General features: G+C 35.7%; 2 protein-coding genes across 14 annotated transcripts in view; one reads left to right on the plus strand and one right to left on the minus strand.

Annotated features, from left to right (window-relative positions):
- The window catches only part of LOC106156613 (uncharacterized), a 39023-nt gene that overhangs the window by 5619 nt on the left and 11919 nt on the right, over window positions 1-21485 (minus strand). The window lies entirely within an intron of this gene.
- Window positions 2434-20070, plus strand: LOC106156611 (uncharacterized). Of its 2 annotated transcripts, none has more exons than XM_013531942.2 (2): window positions 2434-2613; window positions 16053-20070. In XM_013531942.2, the coding sequence occupies exon 2, from the start codon at window positions 16138-16140 to the stop codon at window positions 18709-18711; it is 2574 nt and encodes an 857-aa protein (XP_013387396.2). In that variant the 5' UTR covers window positions 2434-2613; window positions 16053-16137; the 3' UTR covers window positions 18712-20070. The 2 variants fall into 2 exon arrangements, with proteins under 2 accessions (XP_013387396.2, XP_013387397.2); XM_013531943.2 differs by lacking the exon at window positions 2434-2613 and adding an exon at window positions 10793-10978.

The following is a 21485-nucleotide window of genomic DNA, read 5'->3' on the forward strand; positions in this document are numbered from 1 at the left end:
AATAAATCAGCCATCCAGTGTGCTTTTGTGCCAACATATTCAAAACTAAGCAGAAGTCTTGTACATGGTTGCACCTGTAGTGGCATAAATTACAATGATTATGGCATTCTGTTTACATCTAGTTACTCTCCCATACACTTTCCAGGCTGTATGTCTATGTTGCCCCTGTTTTGAAGTCATAAAAATCCTTAAAATGGTCTACTCATTGTGCCAAATAGGACCATTTTAAGATGACAGCATCAGAGCTTTTCTGTCACTTAAAATGTTATGGTATAATAACTACTTCAAAACCGACTACATTTTAAGATCTGGCAATTTTCTTCTCTCTACCAGGGCCACAGACTGATTTTTCAACTAGTTTTTCACAAACAATGTCTCTGACTAAATATGGTCAACCTTATAACAGTGGAAAATGTGCCTGTAATATTTGCCACCCTGGTAGAGAGTAGCAATTTTCTACTCACATTATATACTAACTTTGAAAACCACACATTCAGCAGGGGGAAAATGTCAGGGACAATAACAAACAGAGGCATTAGTCTGCCACTGGTTATCCCTTCCCAATTTTTCTCACATTTTTCACTGTTAATGTGTAAACTAGACACCCAATGCAAACAAATCAGACTTTAGGTAGGCTCCATTTAAAGTAGTCCCAAGCTCTTTATATAAATGAATTTTGGGTAAAATGTATTGATTTGCATTAATGTTTGGGTAAAAAGAACATTTTTTCTATGTAAAATGCTATCTAGACATTTGAGCAACATTCACTTAACAAGCAGGTAGTATTTGTCATTAAAAGAAGAAAAAAAAGCTCATGGAATCAATCCAGGATAAAATTCAAGTTGTACAGGAAGTATGTGGTAAATGTAGTTGGCAGTATCCTCAGGGAAGCATGCAAACTGGATGGTTTCATAACAAGTGCGCATCAAAACCTTACAACATCTTGAAGACAGTTTAATAAAAAAGCTGAAGTAATACTATGTGTACACCCCAGCTGTGAAACAGACCACTATTTTTCTCAGCATTGTGATCATGCAAAGCTGGGAGGCCTACCACAACTTAGTAGCTGTGTTTTCTGTAGATAATTTACTATTTACTTTTTCAAAAATATATTCAAAAAGGCCCTGATTTTATATTTTAAAACTAAAGCTATGAACGTGGGAGGCAATTTAAGAAATTGATCGATTGATCGAAAATGACAAAGAAAAAAAAAATCAATGGACAGATATGTCATTCAAACCATGAGTGACCAGTTTTGGTAATGACTGTTTTTTGAATTATGTATTAATTATACAGAGATGAGACAATCACAATGCTTTGAAGGTTTTTTCTTTTTGATATGTATCCCAGTAAAAACTTTTTTTGCATTTTCACACTAAGCTATGTTTCTGCCATGAGAAAAAGCTTAAGGCACTTCTTTCAATAAAGTTAATATTTTCTTTACACTCTTGCAGCAACACATTAGATTTAAAAAAAAGGTCAACATCATTCTAATAGAGTTGCTTAATTATTAACAATCTTGATTTTGTACACTAAACAAATATTTAAGCACGCTAAAATGCAATAAAATCAATTTTTGCACCACAATGGATCGGATTTCTTCACAAAACGTTTGCTTTTTCTGAAGAAAAAAATCACTGAGATATTAATATTGCTGATTCATTCTCATACTGAAAAAAAAGGTGTGGCTGCGTTTTTATCCCTTCAACCAATTAAAAAATCACTGGCAAAAAGCATATAAATGACAACAAGATATAAGAATAGAATCACAGACAATGAAAAAATAAAATCCAATAGTAATGTATTTTAGTCGGGAGGTAACGATTTAAGATAATCATCCAAGAATGGATTAACTCACCTCTGGGGTGGGTATCAATAACGGAGATTGCTTTTAAGCCAAGTAGCTTATAGATTTTCACAAATGAAAAAGGTATTTGAACAAAAATAAATCTATCATGTATTGACAAAAGATATAAATACAAAACATTTACTTCCCATCGCCAAACATGCATATACCCAGCCTCATTTAAAAAAATAACAAGGTTGATCATTAAATTATAATCTATCAATAACCAACTTCTTTTCATGTATAACCTCTAACTATGTATTATTCAACATACCAATATGCCACAGGTTGAGACTATATTTTCCTTTCATTTCTTTTAACCACATATTTGTTATTAGCACTCTAAATAGACTCTTCCAGCAAAAATTAAGCTAAGCCCAACAATAAAGTTCCCTAACTTCTGCCTCGTTCGTTTACCTAAAATGTGTAGATTGATCGTGGAAATTCTTAACCTTTAACAAGATAAATATAATAATCCCTCCTCAACAAAACAAACTCGCATCATCCACAACATCACGGGGTCCACAAACAAACTTTTCTCCTACTCCTTAGCTGTCACCCCTTTTAGGTCACCAATGAACTCTTCTGCCACACACTCACGCTGGATCAATATATCAAGAGCAGCTGCTGCTACACACAGAACACAGGCTAACCTGGAGGGGCACAGGAATACTGGGAAGTACTGTAGACAATATATACAACCGGCCACTGGAAAAATATATATATATACATACAACTTGGTATCTGCCTTTGAGCTGAACATCGCAGTAAGTACTGCCATGCCATCATATAGCCGTCATGGTGTGTAGGCATATATAAAAATATACAGACTATAGAGTATCTTATTTATGTCAGGAAAAAAAAGTATAGACCTAATAATCAAAATACTACAACAGAGATAAAAAAAATATATATATCTAGAAGAAGAATGGGGCCGTTATAGTTGGGTTCAATTTAAAATACAAAACTAAAAAGCAACATTAATTTGGCAGAAAAAAGAAGAGGTTTTAGGCTTAAAGGGGAGATGGTTGCTTGCACGATCACAGGTAGTGAACCCATTATTACAATCAACCCCCCCCCCCCAAAAAAAAAATGTTGGAAAAGGGGTCAAAACAGAGGTAAACAAGTGTCCCTGTGGATGAAACCAAAGTAACCTTCAAGGGACACACTAAATCAGAATGGAGTAGAAGTGAACCCTGCGTGATGAGACCACGTTTTCTAGGTTACACAGTTGAATGAGGACAGGCCAAGCCGAGACATCTGTACATAACCGAGACATCTGTACATAACTGCTGCTTGTGGAGCTACCATATCTGATTACCAGATGTGTACTGAGACATTCAGTCATACACGCTCTCTTGTTGTACTCCTGGCCCAGCTGGGGACAGGCAAAGTCTACGAAAACATTTTTTTTTCCTTACAAGCTCCCAACCTAAGCTGTGTGTGCTGTGTCCTTAAAACAATAGTTAATTTGTCATGATGCAGTTGGATGGAGAGAGACAAGGCCACATAGACAGGGCAGTTCTTTGTGAAATTTTAAGGCCGTTTTGAGACAGGGCAGTTTTTAAGCTTCATCTTCATCAAACTTGCCCTTGTAGTTTCCTAGCCAATATAATGAACTTGCCACATTGTTGACTGGTTAGAGAATAAAATGTAAAAATATATTCTCAACTGTCTGTGAAATTGACTTAAAGTACATACCAGATGGCCATTTTTCTTCGTCTCATCTGTCACTGATGCACAGTCAATATTACCCCCATTAACCACATTACAGTACAAAACAATTAGTTATTCTTCTATGAGCTAAAATGCCTTATGGAAACAAGCAATATCACCAAGTCAGTAGTGAGCAAGATATTCATATGTGCCATTTGGTAATGGGTAATATTTTCTAGAGAATTTGAAGAAAATATTTGGTTTCATAATCTGTTATTTGTTTTGGAGAAACTAGGCAATGCTGCTTGGCTCAAAATCTGCATGGCCCCTGATCCAACAATGAAAAATAGCTTCAGTTAGACAAAATATGTGAGGTTTGTCTGGTTTTCCTTCAGAGGCAAAACATTAGGCATGGTAGATTTAGAAGGGAATGAATTATGGACATGTTTTTGAGAAATAAAATCATAAAATTCTAATTCATAAATCCATCAAAAATGTTTAAAAATGGGCTTCATTTAGGAGCCAGTGTTAGACAAGAGAGTGTTTTAGTATGGGGGTGTGATTACATCATTAAACATTTTCACAAGGTGATGACATGCAAATTTTACATCACCACCTCAAACCTGGGACATTAGACAACGTAGTGGCATTTCTATAGCAGGTAATGGTAATGTACTGCTTCCAGTTCAACAACAGGGCTTCCATACACCGAGATACAAAGCTTATCAGTCAGCTGCTTGATTAATCATTGACAACAATAGAACTTTCCAGAGGCCTCTCAATCCCAATGAACTCGGTGCATCAGGCAACACAAGTGCCCTGACAGCACCCTGGGTTTTTTGTTGCTTAATCTGATACTCATACTTCATACACTGTATACTAATGTGTGAAGACCCATTTCAGGCCTTAAAGACAGTTTAGGCGTTTACTAACACTACCCGCAGATCTTTTAGCACTAACACCCATATTAACCACTTAACCCACAAATTAACCAGCACTACCAGAACCGATGTTGGTGCTAGATATCGCTTTGTTGCTGCTAAATAATTGTACGATGTGTTGGTTAATTCCAGGGTCTTATGGTTAATATGGGCACTAGTACTAAAACATCAGTGGGTAGTGTTAGTAAACACCTAATTCCATGTAAGGCCTGCATTTAGTCTCTGACACTCGGGGTACAAGTCAGGTGATGTCAGTAGACACTAAGGTTTCTCTCCCTCTAGCCACCTGCACACCCAGTTAACATACTTCCCTCAAGTGGCAGACTGCCATTGGTTAAAAACTGAGTGTTACATAACAGACTTCTTTGACTCTTCTTTGTCTTTATTAAAACAGACTAAATGCAACCCTGTTCAAATGTAAATAAATAAATAAATAAATAAATAAATAAATAAATAAAATAAACAGATCATTTCATGATCTCTCTATGTGAAGGTAAATTTCGGGACTGACTACCTGCTGGGTGTACTTAATAGTTGAAGAGTTCACCCCTCTTGCTCTTTGTACACAATCTCCTATCAGACTGACAACAGATACAAGCCCTAGTTTACACAAAGATAGCCATTTATAAGTGACATATTTAGAGATATGAAAATGTTTATATACAAATAACCCAAACTGAGATTTTACTAGTAGCTGTCTCTTCATACTTAGCTGTAATATTCCAAAGGTTCATTCATTCTCTGGTGTAGAAATTCAATAAGATTTTAGCTACTTTTGATTAAAACATTTAAGCTTATGAATCAAAGGAAATATTCACTAATATAGTAGGCAGGGAATGTATAGTGTATTTTTCATCTTTCACAAGCAGTGTTTTTAGCTTTTATCACCTTAACTCTACTGCTTTACAATATTGAATACCACAGCTAAAACAATCAAACTTATTACAATCTAGATCCTTACAATAACTGTCTAAGAGACTTGTGACATGCAAAATAATGTGATGCACTTTCCAGGTTTTCCCATGCAACTTCAAGGAATTGAAGTGGAAACTTGTAGTATTTGCACACTGCTTGTGAAAGATGAAAAATATGCTATACATTCCCTGCCTACTATATTAGTGAATATTTCCTTTGATTCATAAGCTAAAATGTTTTAGTCAAAAGCAGCTAAAATCTTATTGGAATTTCTACACCAGAGAACGAATGCAACTTGAAGGAATTGAAGTGAAAACTTGTAGTATTTGCTCTGAATGGAAAGACATTCAGATATGCACATATTTCATTAGAAAAAAAGATCATTAATGATTCAGTTACAATTAATACTACATTATTCTATTATGTCACTCCTTCACAGAGTGAACGAACATCATCCTCTACTTTCTTCACGATATTAGTATTTTTCTCAAATTATCTTACATCTTTGACTGATAAGAGAAGTTCTCTTCAATGTGATGAAAAAAAAGTCAAAATGGACTGAGTTCTTGAAAGCATCGTATTTATTGAACCTACTTTTCTGAGGTTTTTGTAAGTCCTTAGACTAGCACACCGCCCAGTGTTCTTATTAATCTGTTATTCTGAAATTACCTCTTAACTTCTTGCATTATTGCCATTTTCAGTCATAGCACCTAATAACCAGTAAACTTTACCATCCTTTGATCTTTTCAATATTAAGGGTTTTCCTCCTTTTGTTCAAACGACTGTAGACTGTTAATTATGCATTATAAAAATACAAAGGATAAGGCCACCATGAACCTAGAACGTGATCATTTTATGAAGTTTCTCACACAGCTTTGGCAAACGGTTCAATATACAAAGTAATGTGTGTAATTGACAATCTGTTGGGCTTGTAGCAAACCTTTACCAGCCTGAAAAACAATACAGGAGTATTGATTTGTCAAACAGTGGACAAGGCGTGGAACTGTGCTTTATTGAATATTTCACTCTTCATCTCTGGCTGAATGGAGGGAAGCAAAGGTCATTGATTCTCGGGGCGTGTGCTCTTTATTAACCTTACAGACCAAAATTTAGTGAAGACCCCCCCCCCCTCCTCCCCTCCAATTCACTATCTTTTACAACTAAAGAGGGAAGAAAAGATATACATTTTTACCAGCATCTTATCTTTAGCCAACTTCAGACTTATTTACCTTACTTAGCCATTTTGGTCACATAACTTCCATCTCATCTCATTATCATTTTTGAAAGACATTGACCTACTGTATTATAAGGGAGTAATGTAACAAGTTAGTTGCAAATATCCTTTCTTAATGAAATCATATTTTCTCAAAGGCTAATACAATCTGAAATTTAAGCGTGGAGAAAACCATCTACTGAGGCTTTGCAATAAGAGAAAGAAAATTGTCTTTGGAAGGACACTGAACTAAGGGACCATTCCCAGACCCTATTATACTAACTGTGGATCGATCTATCTCTAACGGGATTTCTCACTAAATTGCAATCAACTTGAGCAGTTTAGATGTCTGTCCCACCTACTGAAGCTGCTAGGGGGTAATTAATTATCGTTTAGCAGACATTTAAGCCACTTAAGCTGAAAGCCATTTAGCATAAATCATTGGAGATGGATCGATCCTGTTAGATCCACCTAGGTATAGGAACCCAGTCTAAGTGTCAATGAACTTTGCCTTTTTCTTTAAATGCCATATGCAAGAGGTATTCCACCTTAACTGATTTATTTCCAATCAACTTTGATAGCAATTTTATATCAAATCATGGAAAGAATATTTGAAAGTCAACTCCAATCTATGTCAAGATCAACATCCTTTCCAATGTGATCACCAGAAACAGTAAACACAGCAAAGATCCCAGCACAAAACCATTTGAATCTCCAGTTAAATCATTCATGGTTTTATGGTTTTATGAACTATTTAACGGTTTTTGAACCAAAATTCCCTTAACGTAGTCACATTAGTAAGACATGCACACCTGCCTATCATACGTAAAATATCAGAAACAGATGATGACCTGGCAAGATAATAAGAAAGATTATCTGGTAGTTGAATTCCACCTTAATGAACTACACCTATTAATTAAAAATCAGCTCTGTGATACAAGTTCATGTCAGGTAAGGTTTATCATAAAATGTCATTACTTTCCTTTGGAATTTGGTTTTTAGACATTTCTTGATGAAGTAGTTTATTTCTCCTCCTTGGGGTTATATGGGGGGAAGAATGCAATTATATCAAGATTTAGTGTATAAATGCCAGTCAAGGCAAGATTTTATCCAGGTATCTTGGCCTTAAGCATAATTATGTTAAAATATTCTATATAATACATTGACCTATATCCAAATCATTGTCATACAACCCACATATGTTGAAGTATACCTGCATTTCCACATCTAATTTTTTCACTACCTGAAATGCACCCGCAGCAAATTGCTGCAATTAGTGATTTGTATAGGGGCACAGACAACACACAAGAAAATGTACTGACACATAACAATGGTTTTAATATTTAAAATATTTATTGCATTAATATATATTGCTTTAATATTTCTGCCTGATCTTCTGGTTTAGTCTTGACAGCAAAAGGCTTATCTTTCAGGATGTATGAAAGTTGCCGCCAGGATATTTTGCCCTAAGCATTCTACTCATCAGCTTTTTCTCTAATGCATTGCTCATAACAATGGCACATTTTTCTTAGCAGCTACATGAACAGTTACATATTTTGACCTTCTGACAAAAATGAAGTAATACTTGACTGGAGAGTACCATATTTTGACCTGGGTGAAAGAGGGCAGTGCTTGAAAACATTTTCACCTGTATGGCCCTCGGTAAAAAATGTTTCCAAATAAAAAGTGGGTTTTCTTTCTGTGATCAATGAGTTCGACTTGTCACTGGCAACAACCAGGAGTTCCATGATTGCAGGAGATATGAATATGTCTTAAAGGTATCAGGAAACCATACTTTTTTTGTCTCCCACTGGCACTTTTCTGTCAAACAAGCTAGTTTTTCACCAGTTATAACAACTTAGCCAAAATAATTAAGCCATAGGCCCCAAAAGCAAATCAGGCCTCTAATTTGTAGTCTTCAAAATTGATTTTTAATGAAACTTTGTAGGATCTTAATGGCCATATCAATTTTGATTTGGAAGGATCGCAAAAGTTTTGATAAGAAAAGCTGCTGCGAACAGAATTTCCCAAACACCTCTCTATCAAAATGCCCTATTGTTATATATAATTTGTGTGGTGTAACACACTTACCATAAATTCATAATTTCACTCTCTAAAATTCAGAGTTAAGATGTTCACTCTCTTCTATACACTTGGGTATCACTTTGGAACAGCAGACTTCTATGAAATAGCAAGAACACTGTATTGAATTCAGAGGACATAATCAATGCTATGATTCTTCTCTTTGAGAAGTACAAATATAAAAATGGAATCTTCATGCGCACATGGAGAATCAATCTTTGTCCACATATAGTCCACAGTAAATGTGATGATGGGAAACTTCACCTAATAGTTATGGTTATTATAAATGAGAAATGACTAAATGGGCTCTTCATTACACTAATGATGAATGAATATATAAATTACTGTCCATTGCTGAAATTTTCCTCCTCTGTTTTATATAGCATGGTGCATAATTAAGGCAAATTGAGTGCAACACTGAACAGGTGACAGTGAGAAAGAAATTAACTGTTGTAAGTATGTCTATTTAATTGCAGAAAGTGAGGTTTCCAGGTCTTTATTTCCCTTTTTTTAGTCAAGTGCACTTTATCTTACCTCTTCCTGTTCTGAAAGCCCTGTTGGTTTTTACAGATTAGAAATGAATAGCCAGACAATTAAGGAATCAATACCTGCTACTCCAGTATGATTCTGTAGAAATTCGCTTTTGACTTGATTCAGTGAACGATTAAATGTTATAAAACTGAAGTTGGGATTTAATTTATTGCTGGTCAGACTGCTTTCATTTGATTTAAGCTGTTTTCATTTGATTAATTTGGTTAAGCTCAAGTTCATATAAAGTAAAACGGACAAAAATGCCAGAAAATACTACACCTTGGCACTAAAACATGTATTTTATGCCCAAAGACAGTCAAGCAAATTTTTTTTAAAAGGACCCCAGTAGTTTTGGACATACTATCATCATATAAAATACATATAGAGTTTTACAGTATTCCTTTATTTCTAAACAAAATGAGCAAAAATTCAATTTTTGAACAATATTTTCAGTACACAAATGATTATTTTTATTCCACTTACTAACTTACTGAAGTAGGGAGAGAAAGTGAAATTACTTCTGTTACTGGTTGCTTGGCAACAGGTGTCGATAACAACGGAAACAGATTGGTAGTTAAGAGAAGAATAATGAAGGTGGGGATGACATAAAGACCCTAATTAACCACGTCCTTCGTAACTGTGACCACTATCACTTGAATAATTTACAGATAACCTTCATCTGCAGGAACGTGTTACATAAGGGGGGTTGCACTTGTATCACTTGTGGATATGAAGAGCAGCAAAGATGATGGTTTTGTAATCTTAACATCCTTACAACACGAAAGTTCAGTATTCCTGCAACATGATTTGTAATAGAACACCAATTATTAGAAGCAGTAGATTTCATGCACTGTAGCATTTAACTGATAAGTTTACCCTTTTAAATGTCATAAAGCTTTAATTCAGATATGTTACAGTTTATGCAGAAGGAATCTTTCTATTGTAATGGATTGAGCAGTCATTGGCTGTGCCTTAAGATATTGACAGAATTCCTACTTACCATTTCCCGTAAGGCTACATGTTATTTTTTGATGCCTGGGCTCTTTATGCTAGCCAGTTGGATAGACTTACATTTTGTACTTCTCAAAATGGGTAGATTAATTATTTATCATGTTATTACCAATAAAATAAGAATAACACATGTCAAAACAGAGATTGATACTGTTTCCATGTAAGGTCTTCAGATGTAGATTTAAAAAAATCAAACTGCCCGTTTTTCCATAACTGACCATCTTCAAAATGACCACAAGATGAGAAGATGAACAAAATCTATCCCTGCAATTTCATAATTTAGATCTCCAATGGCTCTCTTCTGCCATGATGATGTCTACAGTCTTTATAAATCCACTAGGCCAAAGGGTTCAAATTAATCACCCCTGGCAATCTTAAGACTAAAATACATCAGACAGTTTACTGATTGACCCCACGCTGTAGAAAATGCATGATGTAATGCAATCAACATATCATATACCACATAATTGGAGAGGATCACTTCATGCTTGTTCCACAGTCCGAGTCCATTTGAATTGTGAAGGTGCTGGACAGTAAAATTTCCCCTAGCCACTCCAGACAATAGAATTAGTTATCTAAGTCAGTTCCATCACCTGTGCAGATAACATACAAGGGTCATAAAGGACAGTAGTGGTAGGTTAAGGTACAGTTAAGTGTTTTCAGCACAGAAGTAAAGAACTGTTGCCTTGGCCTATACTACAGACTATGTATATATATAGAGAAAAACGTCCATAGTGAAAAGAAGATATCGAAGCTGAAAACTATCCAAGACAAACACTGCAGGTAATACGCTAATGGGATATCAACAGATCATGAATAGGTTTAAATAACAGATGAAAAACTAGACACTTAACCTAACGCGAAATTATTAAGAAAATATAACAGCTATATTTACACTATAACTAGTTAAATGGGTGTATGCTGATAACCGAAAAGAATAAATTAATGACGATGACTAATATAAGAAGACATGGCTGCTATTATAACTTGATTTACCGCACCCAGACAACTATGAATTAAATGTTTCATGATGGCTATCAAAAATGGTTACACAGAGCATGTAGGCAACAGCATGCGGCCATCTATCCCACATCTTTTATCAGTCCCTCGTTCCAGTTAGGTTCGTATTAGGCAGAGGAAACCTATACATTTCACTTGTCTGATGAACTTTTGAAAGTCAAATAATTGAGGTTCGAAATGTCAGGTGGAATTTGTTACTGTCCCCCATAATGAATAGGCTAATAATATAAAGCACATGATGTCTGTTGCTTATGCACGATCCAAGTTCGGAACACCTTTATAAAGCAAATACAACATGAGCTGCTTGAATGATGAAATTTTTGTATAACTGCAGTTGCTTATAGGTAAAAATGTTATATATATATATCACTATGGTTTAATCTGTTCTTATTTAAAATTTAAAGCATTTATCAAATCAACAGATATCAGAGGCCATGTTTTTTTTTTCTTTTTTTGGGAGGATAGGGTAGTTCTATTTATAGGGATGGGATATTGCAGTAATAACCTCCGACTACCTTAGTGCATACTACACTATGGTATATCAAACAGCAGGCTTTATCTGTTCTAAATAATCCATCACATTCACGGTGGAAGACTGCTGACGCATAGGTTAGCTACCTCTGTGTATGTCTGGCCAACAGAACTGGGTCACAAGGGAATATAATATCATCTGATGGTAATGTCCCCGTCTTCTAATGCCCTCTCTCTCTCTCTCTCTCTCTCTCTCTCTCTCTCTCTCTCTCTCAAATCACAGGAAATCCCAACCCAGATCAGAGAATTCTTTCCAGGCTGGTTAAGAATAAACAATATGGAAGTAACAGAAATAATATTTTGGTAGTAGGATGAGAAAAATGTCAAATCACAAGGCAAGCCATGAGAATATTATCGCCACAGCCTTGAAAAATATGTTTAATACTTTGAATCAAAAAGCAAATCATCCACGAGTAATTTTATAGCACCCATTAAAACTATACTTTCTGATCATCCACATCTTTTTCATTATCACTTTCCAGATGTGTGATACAATATTGTATATTGCCACAGCATTCATTTCTGTGAACGTGACAACAGCAAATGTCCCTTGTTCCTAGGGTATATTATCAAGACTTGTGATATTGACTTATAATTCATCCTGTAGAATATGTTGTCTGTTCCAAGAATATTCTAGACTTTGCAGCACACAAATTGTGATCGGCTATACTTAATATCACTACTATAATTCATTCATTGCAAACAGTCCGTAGCTAGATGCTTCGATAAAATCATTACATAATATGCATTTCCAATTAATACAAATGGCAAAAGAGATGGTTTTGTTACTCTATATATCAATGTTCAGCATCTCTGTAGCATGCATTGTAATGGAGCACTCAGTTAAGATCAAACCTTTTGAAAAAACTTCGACTAGAACATATAATAAATTAGATCTAGTTTAATGTCAATCTGGCAGCCCTTAAATCCCTTTTATGATAAAATTACACAGATTAAATGTAGCACCATGACAATAACCTTTTTAGAGCTTTTTCTATTCCCTGGGAATTCTAGGAAATATTCATTGTCTACAGCTTAAGTAACATAACTGGCCTTGGTCAGTAATTTGATGAAAACAGCTCTACTTCAGCCAAATGAAATATATATGGGGTTATGTTTAAAAAAAAGTGATTTTTTTGTTGACTAAGTTAACACAGAATTTTTCCTTGTGACTCATGCTCCTGATCACCAAGAGTTTCAGGAATGACTGGAAATTGCAAATAAGGTTATAGATAATTGCCACAGGGCTCATAAATGATATTTGTCATATGCCACCACAAGCCTTAGATTCAGGAGCATGAATGCCCAAATTAAGGATTTGAGCCACAAATTAATGAGCCACAAATTAAGTACCCCAACGTGAAATTAGTAGACATGAACACTATTTCAGAATGGTAAAGAGGTTTACAACTATTGACCATGACATTACACCTGATGTACACTACAGGCATGAGTGAAAGTTTTCAGGATTACGCCCGATTTCAGGATTTTCAGCCTGCATTTCGATCTTTTATTTTCATATGGTCTAAATGCGATGAGTAATTGCAAGCTATGTTTTCAGGATTTTCAGTTTTTACAACTTTCACCCACGTACATGTTAATGATATGAGATAAATCAATCACTTGTAAAAGACCATTAATGTGCAAAATCAGCACTCTAGTCAGATACACAGTCAGAGACAAATACAGTTTTAACTGAATTAACTACTCCACAAGTCCCGCAGGTCATGCCTAACATTAAATCTTGAGTATCACTAGATGAATTGTACTCTGACCAATGAGAAGTGGGAATTTTAGCTTTTAAATTTTTCTAGCTTCTGGCTACTGGGATTTGCTTTATATCTGGTTTATATTCAAGGCAAAATTTATAATCATGCTAATACATTTTCTGGTTTGATAAAATGCAAGCTGTGGCATTATAGAAAGAGGTACAGTTAGGATAATAACTACAAACATGTTACTATTGCTGTCTGAAAAGGTACGTATTGTTTGGCAAGCCACAATTGACCTTAATCGGGGTTAGTCATAAAATTGAACATCATTGTATTTTATCGGAACAAATGAAATGGCCTTTATTACATTAAAAAACAATACCCGAGTAAAGGGACTATTCCAAAATGCTTTAAGTAGACATCTTTTTCTCAGTTCTAGACAACAGCTAAACCAAAGCACTTTCACCAGACAAGTAAAAACATGGGAGGTAAACATTCTAGCAAAAAACAAAATTGTTTCCAGATGGTACTTTTACCACGATGTTTTATCCTTAACTTTTCCTAATTATAAGCAATATCACCTGGAAATGTTAGACAAGGAAAGGAAATCTGTTTTTATGAGATGAAACATAGCTTAACATTCCACACAACCTCACAGCAAACCCTTACATAAATCTTTCACCTTAGTCTATTTTAAACTAACATTTTAAAGTAATGTCTGAAGATATTGCAAATGGAAAATACTTGTGTTTGGGTGAATAACACTAAACAACTTAGTTAACCTCCTAAAAGACTAGCTTTGGTAATTCTACAACGAAGCTGATCAAACTATCTCTATATATATGTTTTTATAGAGCAAAATTTTGTTGTTTATACTGTAAAAGCAGATGAAGTGATAATTTTAAAAAGTTGTGCTCTTGTCAGAAAGTATTATTTGTGAGTTACCAATACAGGCAAATCATGAAAAAAAAAAAGAATTTTGAAATTCTGGAGCAATTACCATATTACCTTTCACAACCTACCACCTGGGAAATCTCCTTGAGTAACAGCTCTAATGAACCTCAACATTTAGCCTGTTCAGGTATTTTTGCATGTTTTGTTTACTCTGGGCTTTCACTTCATTCATGATTGGCAGGAGAACCAGGTAATAGAACTGTGTTTTTAGATATCCATAACTATTAGTAGTATAAGAGGCACCTGAGTTCTTGAGGGCTGACTGGGCCCATGTTGTGATTCACTTTATTCGATACTCTTCTGGATAACCATGGCAGGTACGCAGAAAACCACATGGAGATGACAATCTCTGTTGGTACCCTGAACCTCAAGGAGAAAAATGGGACAATTGGGGAAAAGAAAAGCCACAGTCAGTGCTTTAAAACCCAGGGTGTTGAGACCTCTTGATCTCAGAAATATTTATAACCTTTTCCGTGGAACTGACGATGAGCAGGACAGGAGTGAAAAGTGCTGAAACCCCTTAATGAGAAATGGAAAGCATTGGCATAAAATGTTGTGTACCTTGATCTACATAAATGTGGAATTTCCCAAAAATGTAGTCATATGTGTGCGTACATATGCGTCACATTTTTATTTTTGCTTCAGAATACACACATGGCATAGCACTAAAAACCTAACCTACACAGAGTGGTTAAGGGCAATCACTTGTAGATAACAGAATAACAAAAACAATCTCAACCAGGATGCCTTAATTAAGATAATACCATCAGGTTAATAGACCACATATCATCAGTTACCAGTATATCACCAATAAGTTAATGAATGTGTATATATATATATATGTGATACTGACGTCTTAGCAAGTAAATCAGTATATTTTTGCACTTAATTCTGTGCTAAACAGAGGACTAATATTCCTCTTGGCATCATCATGTGCTTATATAAATATTCAACAACCGAGCTGGCAAAATGTGGACACCATCTAACCAAGTATTTTGGCAATGAATACAGCTTTTTTAATCACAAATTGTGGGTGAACTCGTGACCTGAGAAATATTGTTAACCACTTTTAATGAAAAGCTAGACCGAAGCTCATCGCTGATTTCCATATGTACTGGAATTTAGACTTTGAAAAAAAAAAAGACTCGAAAAATAAACAGACAAACATTCAGAAAGGCATTCAAATTCTAGGTTATATTAAATTACCCATTAAATTGAGATGCAAGATCCCATTAAGATGATCAACTTAAACACTGGCAATGAAGTTAATTTAGGGAAACGGGTTCAGTGACCCAAAGCAGATCTCATGTCAATCTGCTATGAAAAAAACTGCCAAACAAGGTTACTTTCAATAGCCTTTAGTCAATTTCTGTTAAGGTGAACCATATGTAGACAGCAACACACTTCTTTATATCCTAAGGGTATTGTTTAAGTGTGTGGTGCATTTCCTTCTACGAATTACCAAATGCCTTGGGGAATTTTTTTTCCATTCCTTAAGTGTTCACAATTTTTAGATATTCAGTAGATTGTTTTATTCATTATCCTGTGAAATTTTGACAAGAGTAGCTGTACATATTCCAAAAGGCATTATTATAGCCATAACTGATTTAAGAAGATGCTTTTTTCTCTCCTATTTTCAGGTTCTAGAAGAATCATGCCTTAATCAATAAGCCACATCATTTCTGCTTTGGAGGTGAGACTGCAGCAGAAGTAGAGAAAGCAGAAATGGCATCGGCATTGCTGTTGGCTATCACCATAGCAACCATTGTTTCCTCGACAACCAAAGTGGAATCATGTCCCAAAGTGTGCAAGTGTACTGAAGAAACAGCCATGTGTGCTAGTGCAGGTCTTCAGAGAATTCCAGAAAACCTTCCCCAATCCATCCGCACTCTGAACCTATCCCACAATGCTTTGACCAATATGGATAATCTGTCTCTATACCACAGCCTTGTTGAAGTGTATCTGGACCACAATGAAATCACTGCTTTACCACATGAATTTTCTCCTACCTTGTTTCACTTGGAAATACTCAGCCTTCACTGGAATCACATACGAGAACTTTCTCCTTCCTTGGTACTGTTACCGAATTTACACCAATTACACCTCAGCCACAACAACATCGGAGTAATAGACAGAGACACGACATCAAAGATGAAGGAGCTTAGAATATTAGATCTTAGCCACAACCAAATTGAAGCTGTACCAAGTGAAATGCTTAAAAATTCACCACACCTTAAACAGTTGGACTTGGGATACAACTCCATCCGTAATATAAGTTCAAGGGCATTTGATTCCTTAGATTCGCTGACTGATCTGTCTCTACAGCATAATGAGATAAGACATCTCAGCGCCTCTGTCTTTCATTCCCTGCATGGACTTAACACGCTTGACCTGTCCATTAACAATCTCCAATCCTTGGACTCCGAGATATTTGCCGCAAATTCACAACTGAGATCGCTCTCTCTCCAAAACAACCACATTTCACATATCAACCCTTCTGCGTTGTCGGAACTTCAGGATTTGTCAGACCTCGATCTCAGTGGAAATGACGTACCCTACTTCACAGGGGATGTATTCAGGAAAAATTCAAATCTGACCCATCTGAACCTGAGCTACAGTTCTGTGTTGGATGATCTTCACTGGGATGCTTTCCAAGGATTACTCTCTGTGAAATCTATTGATCTCAGCCATAGCCCTAACCTTCAGTTCGTTCATCGTGACCTCTTTCTTCCTTGTCTGTCTCTTCAAGTCATAAATATTAGTTACAGTGGGTTCCAAAATCTGTACTATGAGGCTGTAGGGAGAGTGTCCCAACTACAGCAACTGCATGTGCAGGGGAATCCACTGGAATGTAGCTGTGCAATAAGATGGATGAAAAACAGTAGCCTGGTCCAAAATTTGCCAAATTTAACATGTCATGACATCAGCATCAACATGACTTTATCCTTGGACACTGTCCAAACTCAGGACTTAAACTGCACTGGTGCTCAAATTACCAATCATACGAAGTCGCGCGTTTTCTTCAAACTCGGTGCCCCAGGACGATTGGTGTGCGAAGCGTCTGGTTTTCCCAGTGCGGCAATTGTGTGGACGACTCCGTCAGGACGCACCTTCATACACAATGACCCCTGGGTCAGTAACGTAACCCACCACCACGTTGCCAACGAGTCATTCCATGAGGATCACCACTGGCATGACAATACTAAGGAGTACTTTCACGATATACCTCTAGAACACACACACTTACTCCAAGATGGTAGTCTGTATATAGATTACGTCACCAGGGCCCACGCTGGAAAATATACATGCACCGCACGCAATATTGCTGGCAACGATACAACTGTGATAGTACTACGATTAAATTATACTAAACTCTACGAAATCCAGAAAATGGGGTTGCTTGTAGGTGCTTCTTGTGCGATAGGTTTTCTGATTCTTTCTCTGTCCCTTAGAGGAATCCAGCTTGCAGCAAAGAGGTGCTGTGCCCGATATTGTCGAAAAACTCCACCTGAGGAACGTAAAGGTATTCGGCAGATTCTTGATAATCTTGATGCATACCGGACAGAGAAAATGGACCGTCTACGGGAAGGTTATAACAACCAGATGGGTAAGATTCGTGATATTAAAGACCAGTGTTCCCATCAAGTGGAAAAAATGCGTGACAACTACCACAGCCAGATTGCGCGAATCAAAGAGAACTGTTCTCAACAAATGGAGAGACTTCGAGAAAACTACCATGCCCAACTTGGCCGCCTAAAAGGATATAAAAGCAGCAAACTTATAAAAATACGGGAAAATTATGGTGCACAGAAAGCAAAGATTCGAGAATATGGAGTCCAGCAGCTAAAGAAACTCCACGAAAACTACAAGCTCCAGCAACAGCACTTAATCAAAATCTTGGAAACAATGAACTTGGACCATTGTAAAGGAGTCATCGAAGCAGAATGCGTGAGAACGGAATCCATGCTGTTCAACGCAGACCAATTATTGGACCCTAGTAACATCGATACCCCGGATGACCTTAGTGAGCCCCCCTCAGAATACATGACTGCTGTCTCTGCATCCTTCTCAGACAGAGACATATCAGATCTTCAGGAGTATGACACAGAGGACAAGAATAGCACCAGTGATAACAGTGAGAGTGATAGTCAAGAGGACCATCAACAACAAATTCAGGAAGATGACATAGTCATTGAAGTGGACAGCAGTGTTACGCCAGACAACCATGACCACATAATGATGATCGATATGGACAGTGAAGAAGGCACAGACAATTCACAGAAGGAGTCGCCAGTATGATGGATATTTACAATACAATCAGTATTTGTTTTTTTTTTCATTGTTTAATCAATTCAGATCTAGTCAAACTAGACGAAAACTTAAAATGTCATTAAATTCTTCAAGCATATCAAGTAAGTAAAAGATATTGAAAATGGATGTTCTTCTTTACAGTCATGATATTGATGCCATTTCAGTCATAGTGGTTCATATTATTATCATTAATGCCTCTGATTACTGCAATCAGCTTCACAAATGATCTTATACAAAGTATTAAGAATCCTGCAGCTCATAGGTTGCTAGGAAACAGAGAAGTTGATACTGGTTAATTAGCCAAGGTTTGTAATATCTTGATCATTTGGTTAAAAATATAGTTCAAGGAAAATTTATTTATTCAAACACTAGCTGAAACCATGACTACGTGAAATTTGGAAAAATAAAGCATTTGTAGACTGTATAATGCTTTATTGGGAGCCTAATCTATAATAAATGTGCACCCGCCTCCTTTTGAGTTGTATCAACAAACAGAAAATGAAAATTCATATTTGCACACTTTCTTTTATCATGCCTCTTGTGGGGCTTTTGAACAAAAAGGAGTGAAAATATTGCCAGCAAAGACATGTCAGGATTTCTTTTGTTTAAGTAATGGGGAAACATAAATAGAAAACCGAATCTTCTGAAACGTAAGCATTGGTTGTTCTTGTTTATTTTTTAGTAGCTATTGGTTGATGATATACTATCTTGTATTGGAGCAACATCTTGTTGTCACATCCCAGTGTAAAATCTTCAAATATTTTTCCAACTCTGAATAGGATTATAATATATTTCAGGAACTGTCCGTGGCAGTAGGTTAGTACTTGACTTAAAATCATTTCTAGTATAATAACCATGCAGGAGCCAGAGTTGTACTATCACATTATAACCACTGTCTTTGTGCATATAATGGGCATTATACAGTAAGCTGGGTCAAAAGACACCTTCACAGCATGGAAATTAAGATTTGCTTTGATGCATTTATATGAAGGAAAATAGACAACATGGATCACTAACTCACTACATTCTTAAATTATTATCTACATCTTATTTATTAACTATCACACCTTGCCTATGTTACAAATGAATATATATACCTATTTATACACACTCATGTGCAATTAATTTATGATCAAGGTGAATGTAATTTTTCTTCATATCATGGTGCTGTTACTAACATGGTATAAACTATTCCTATATTAGATATCAACTGTTGCTGACATCGCTACTTCTTTATTGACAACGATGTGTTACTTATTGTTTAGCACTATAATATTGTATTGTTATTTCTCATGTGCTGCCCATTTCACATTATGCATGTTATAATAAAATCAGTGAAGTTGTAAAGTGTTGAATTTGACTGTATTGTACATTCTCTCCTTACACTGTATCCCAATGTTTTTAAAGTCCTAAACAGTGAAAGAGTAAAAATCAATTTCTAAATGCAGAGCTTGGTCAATATGTAAAAAAATACAACAGGGAAAGAGAGCCCAAACAAAAAATGGACAAATTTCATCAGAAAGTCTGTGGAAAGAGCAACTACCATTAACTCATCAGCAAGTGCTTCAATAACATAATGGCTGATAAGATAACCAATTTATCAAAAATGAAAAAAAAAAAAAAATGCTAACAAAGATATAAATTGTCCATGAATCACCATGTCTAGGTTAATCAGTAATCAAAAAATGGACTTTGATAATTTTATAAAGATATTCCTTTCACCATTCAATCTACACTTACTCTAGGATATTGCTTACATACACAGTTTTCAGCACCAAATGCAAAAATAATTCAATTTGCATACTAAAATACCTCAACATACTTTTTGCCCAATTCACTGGTGGTAGAGTTAGTTGTCCAATACAAAAACAATGCCATGGCCCTAGCAACGAGTAATTCCATCACATTTTCCATTAACCATCAAAAACATGTACAGAATTACATTAACAAAGTCCTAAAGTTTCTAAATTAAGGTTGTATCATGAATACAAGACCTAGTTAGGACAAATCACAGTGTAGTTATAAAATTTGACAACAACAACAACAACAACAGGAGAGGCATACAAATGTGTGTGAGCAAATCTCATGTACTTTGATCTGTGTAAGCAAATCTTGCGTACTTTGATCTAATACAACATACTGCACCTAATGTCCCCACATCAATGTCTACTGGGCTGTGTTATCTATGTAATTTATCATCACATTGTATTTACTGTATGTTGTTTACTTCAAATAAAATTCCATGGCACTTTATAATGTCAACAGCATGAGGGCCACACTTTGACATACCCTCCTCCCTCTTGTGCCATATTAAATTCAACAGAACAATAATTTTTTCCTTCTGTGCAGACTATAGAGAGACAATAGGGTGAATGAAAAAGAAATGCTTCCTAAAACATGCAGAGGAGGAAAAAAAACTATAAAATGTCCCCTTATAAAAGGCTATAAAAATAATTAATCAAATCTCAAATGAAATGAATACGTCAAATTACGTAAAGAAGCCTAACATTGTTATCTGAGCTGGATAAACATAGCCTGGCAAGTCAGTTACAACTTGAAAAGCTCAAATTTAATTGTAAACAAATAAAAGATCTTGAGGCATTTCTTTGCTTTTGGTGTTTTACCAAAGTTGACTACCAAATGATAATCAACTTAAATTTTTTTAAAAAAAAATCACTTAAATTTTTTGAAAGTATTTTTGCCTTGCATTTGGCTCCAAAAACTATTCACCATGAGCCACTGAGGATGTAATGTAATAAAGT

This window comes from Lingula anatina, chromosome 3 (assembly GCF_051362555.1).
Source record: "Lingula anatina isolate TDL-2025a chromosome 3, LinAna3.0, whole genome shotgun sequence".
Lineage (NCBI taxonomy): Eukaryota > Metazoa > Brachiopoda > Lingulata > Lingulida > Lingulidae > Lingula > Lingula anatina.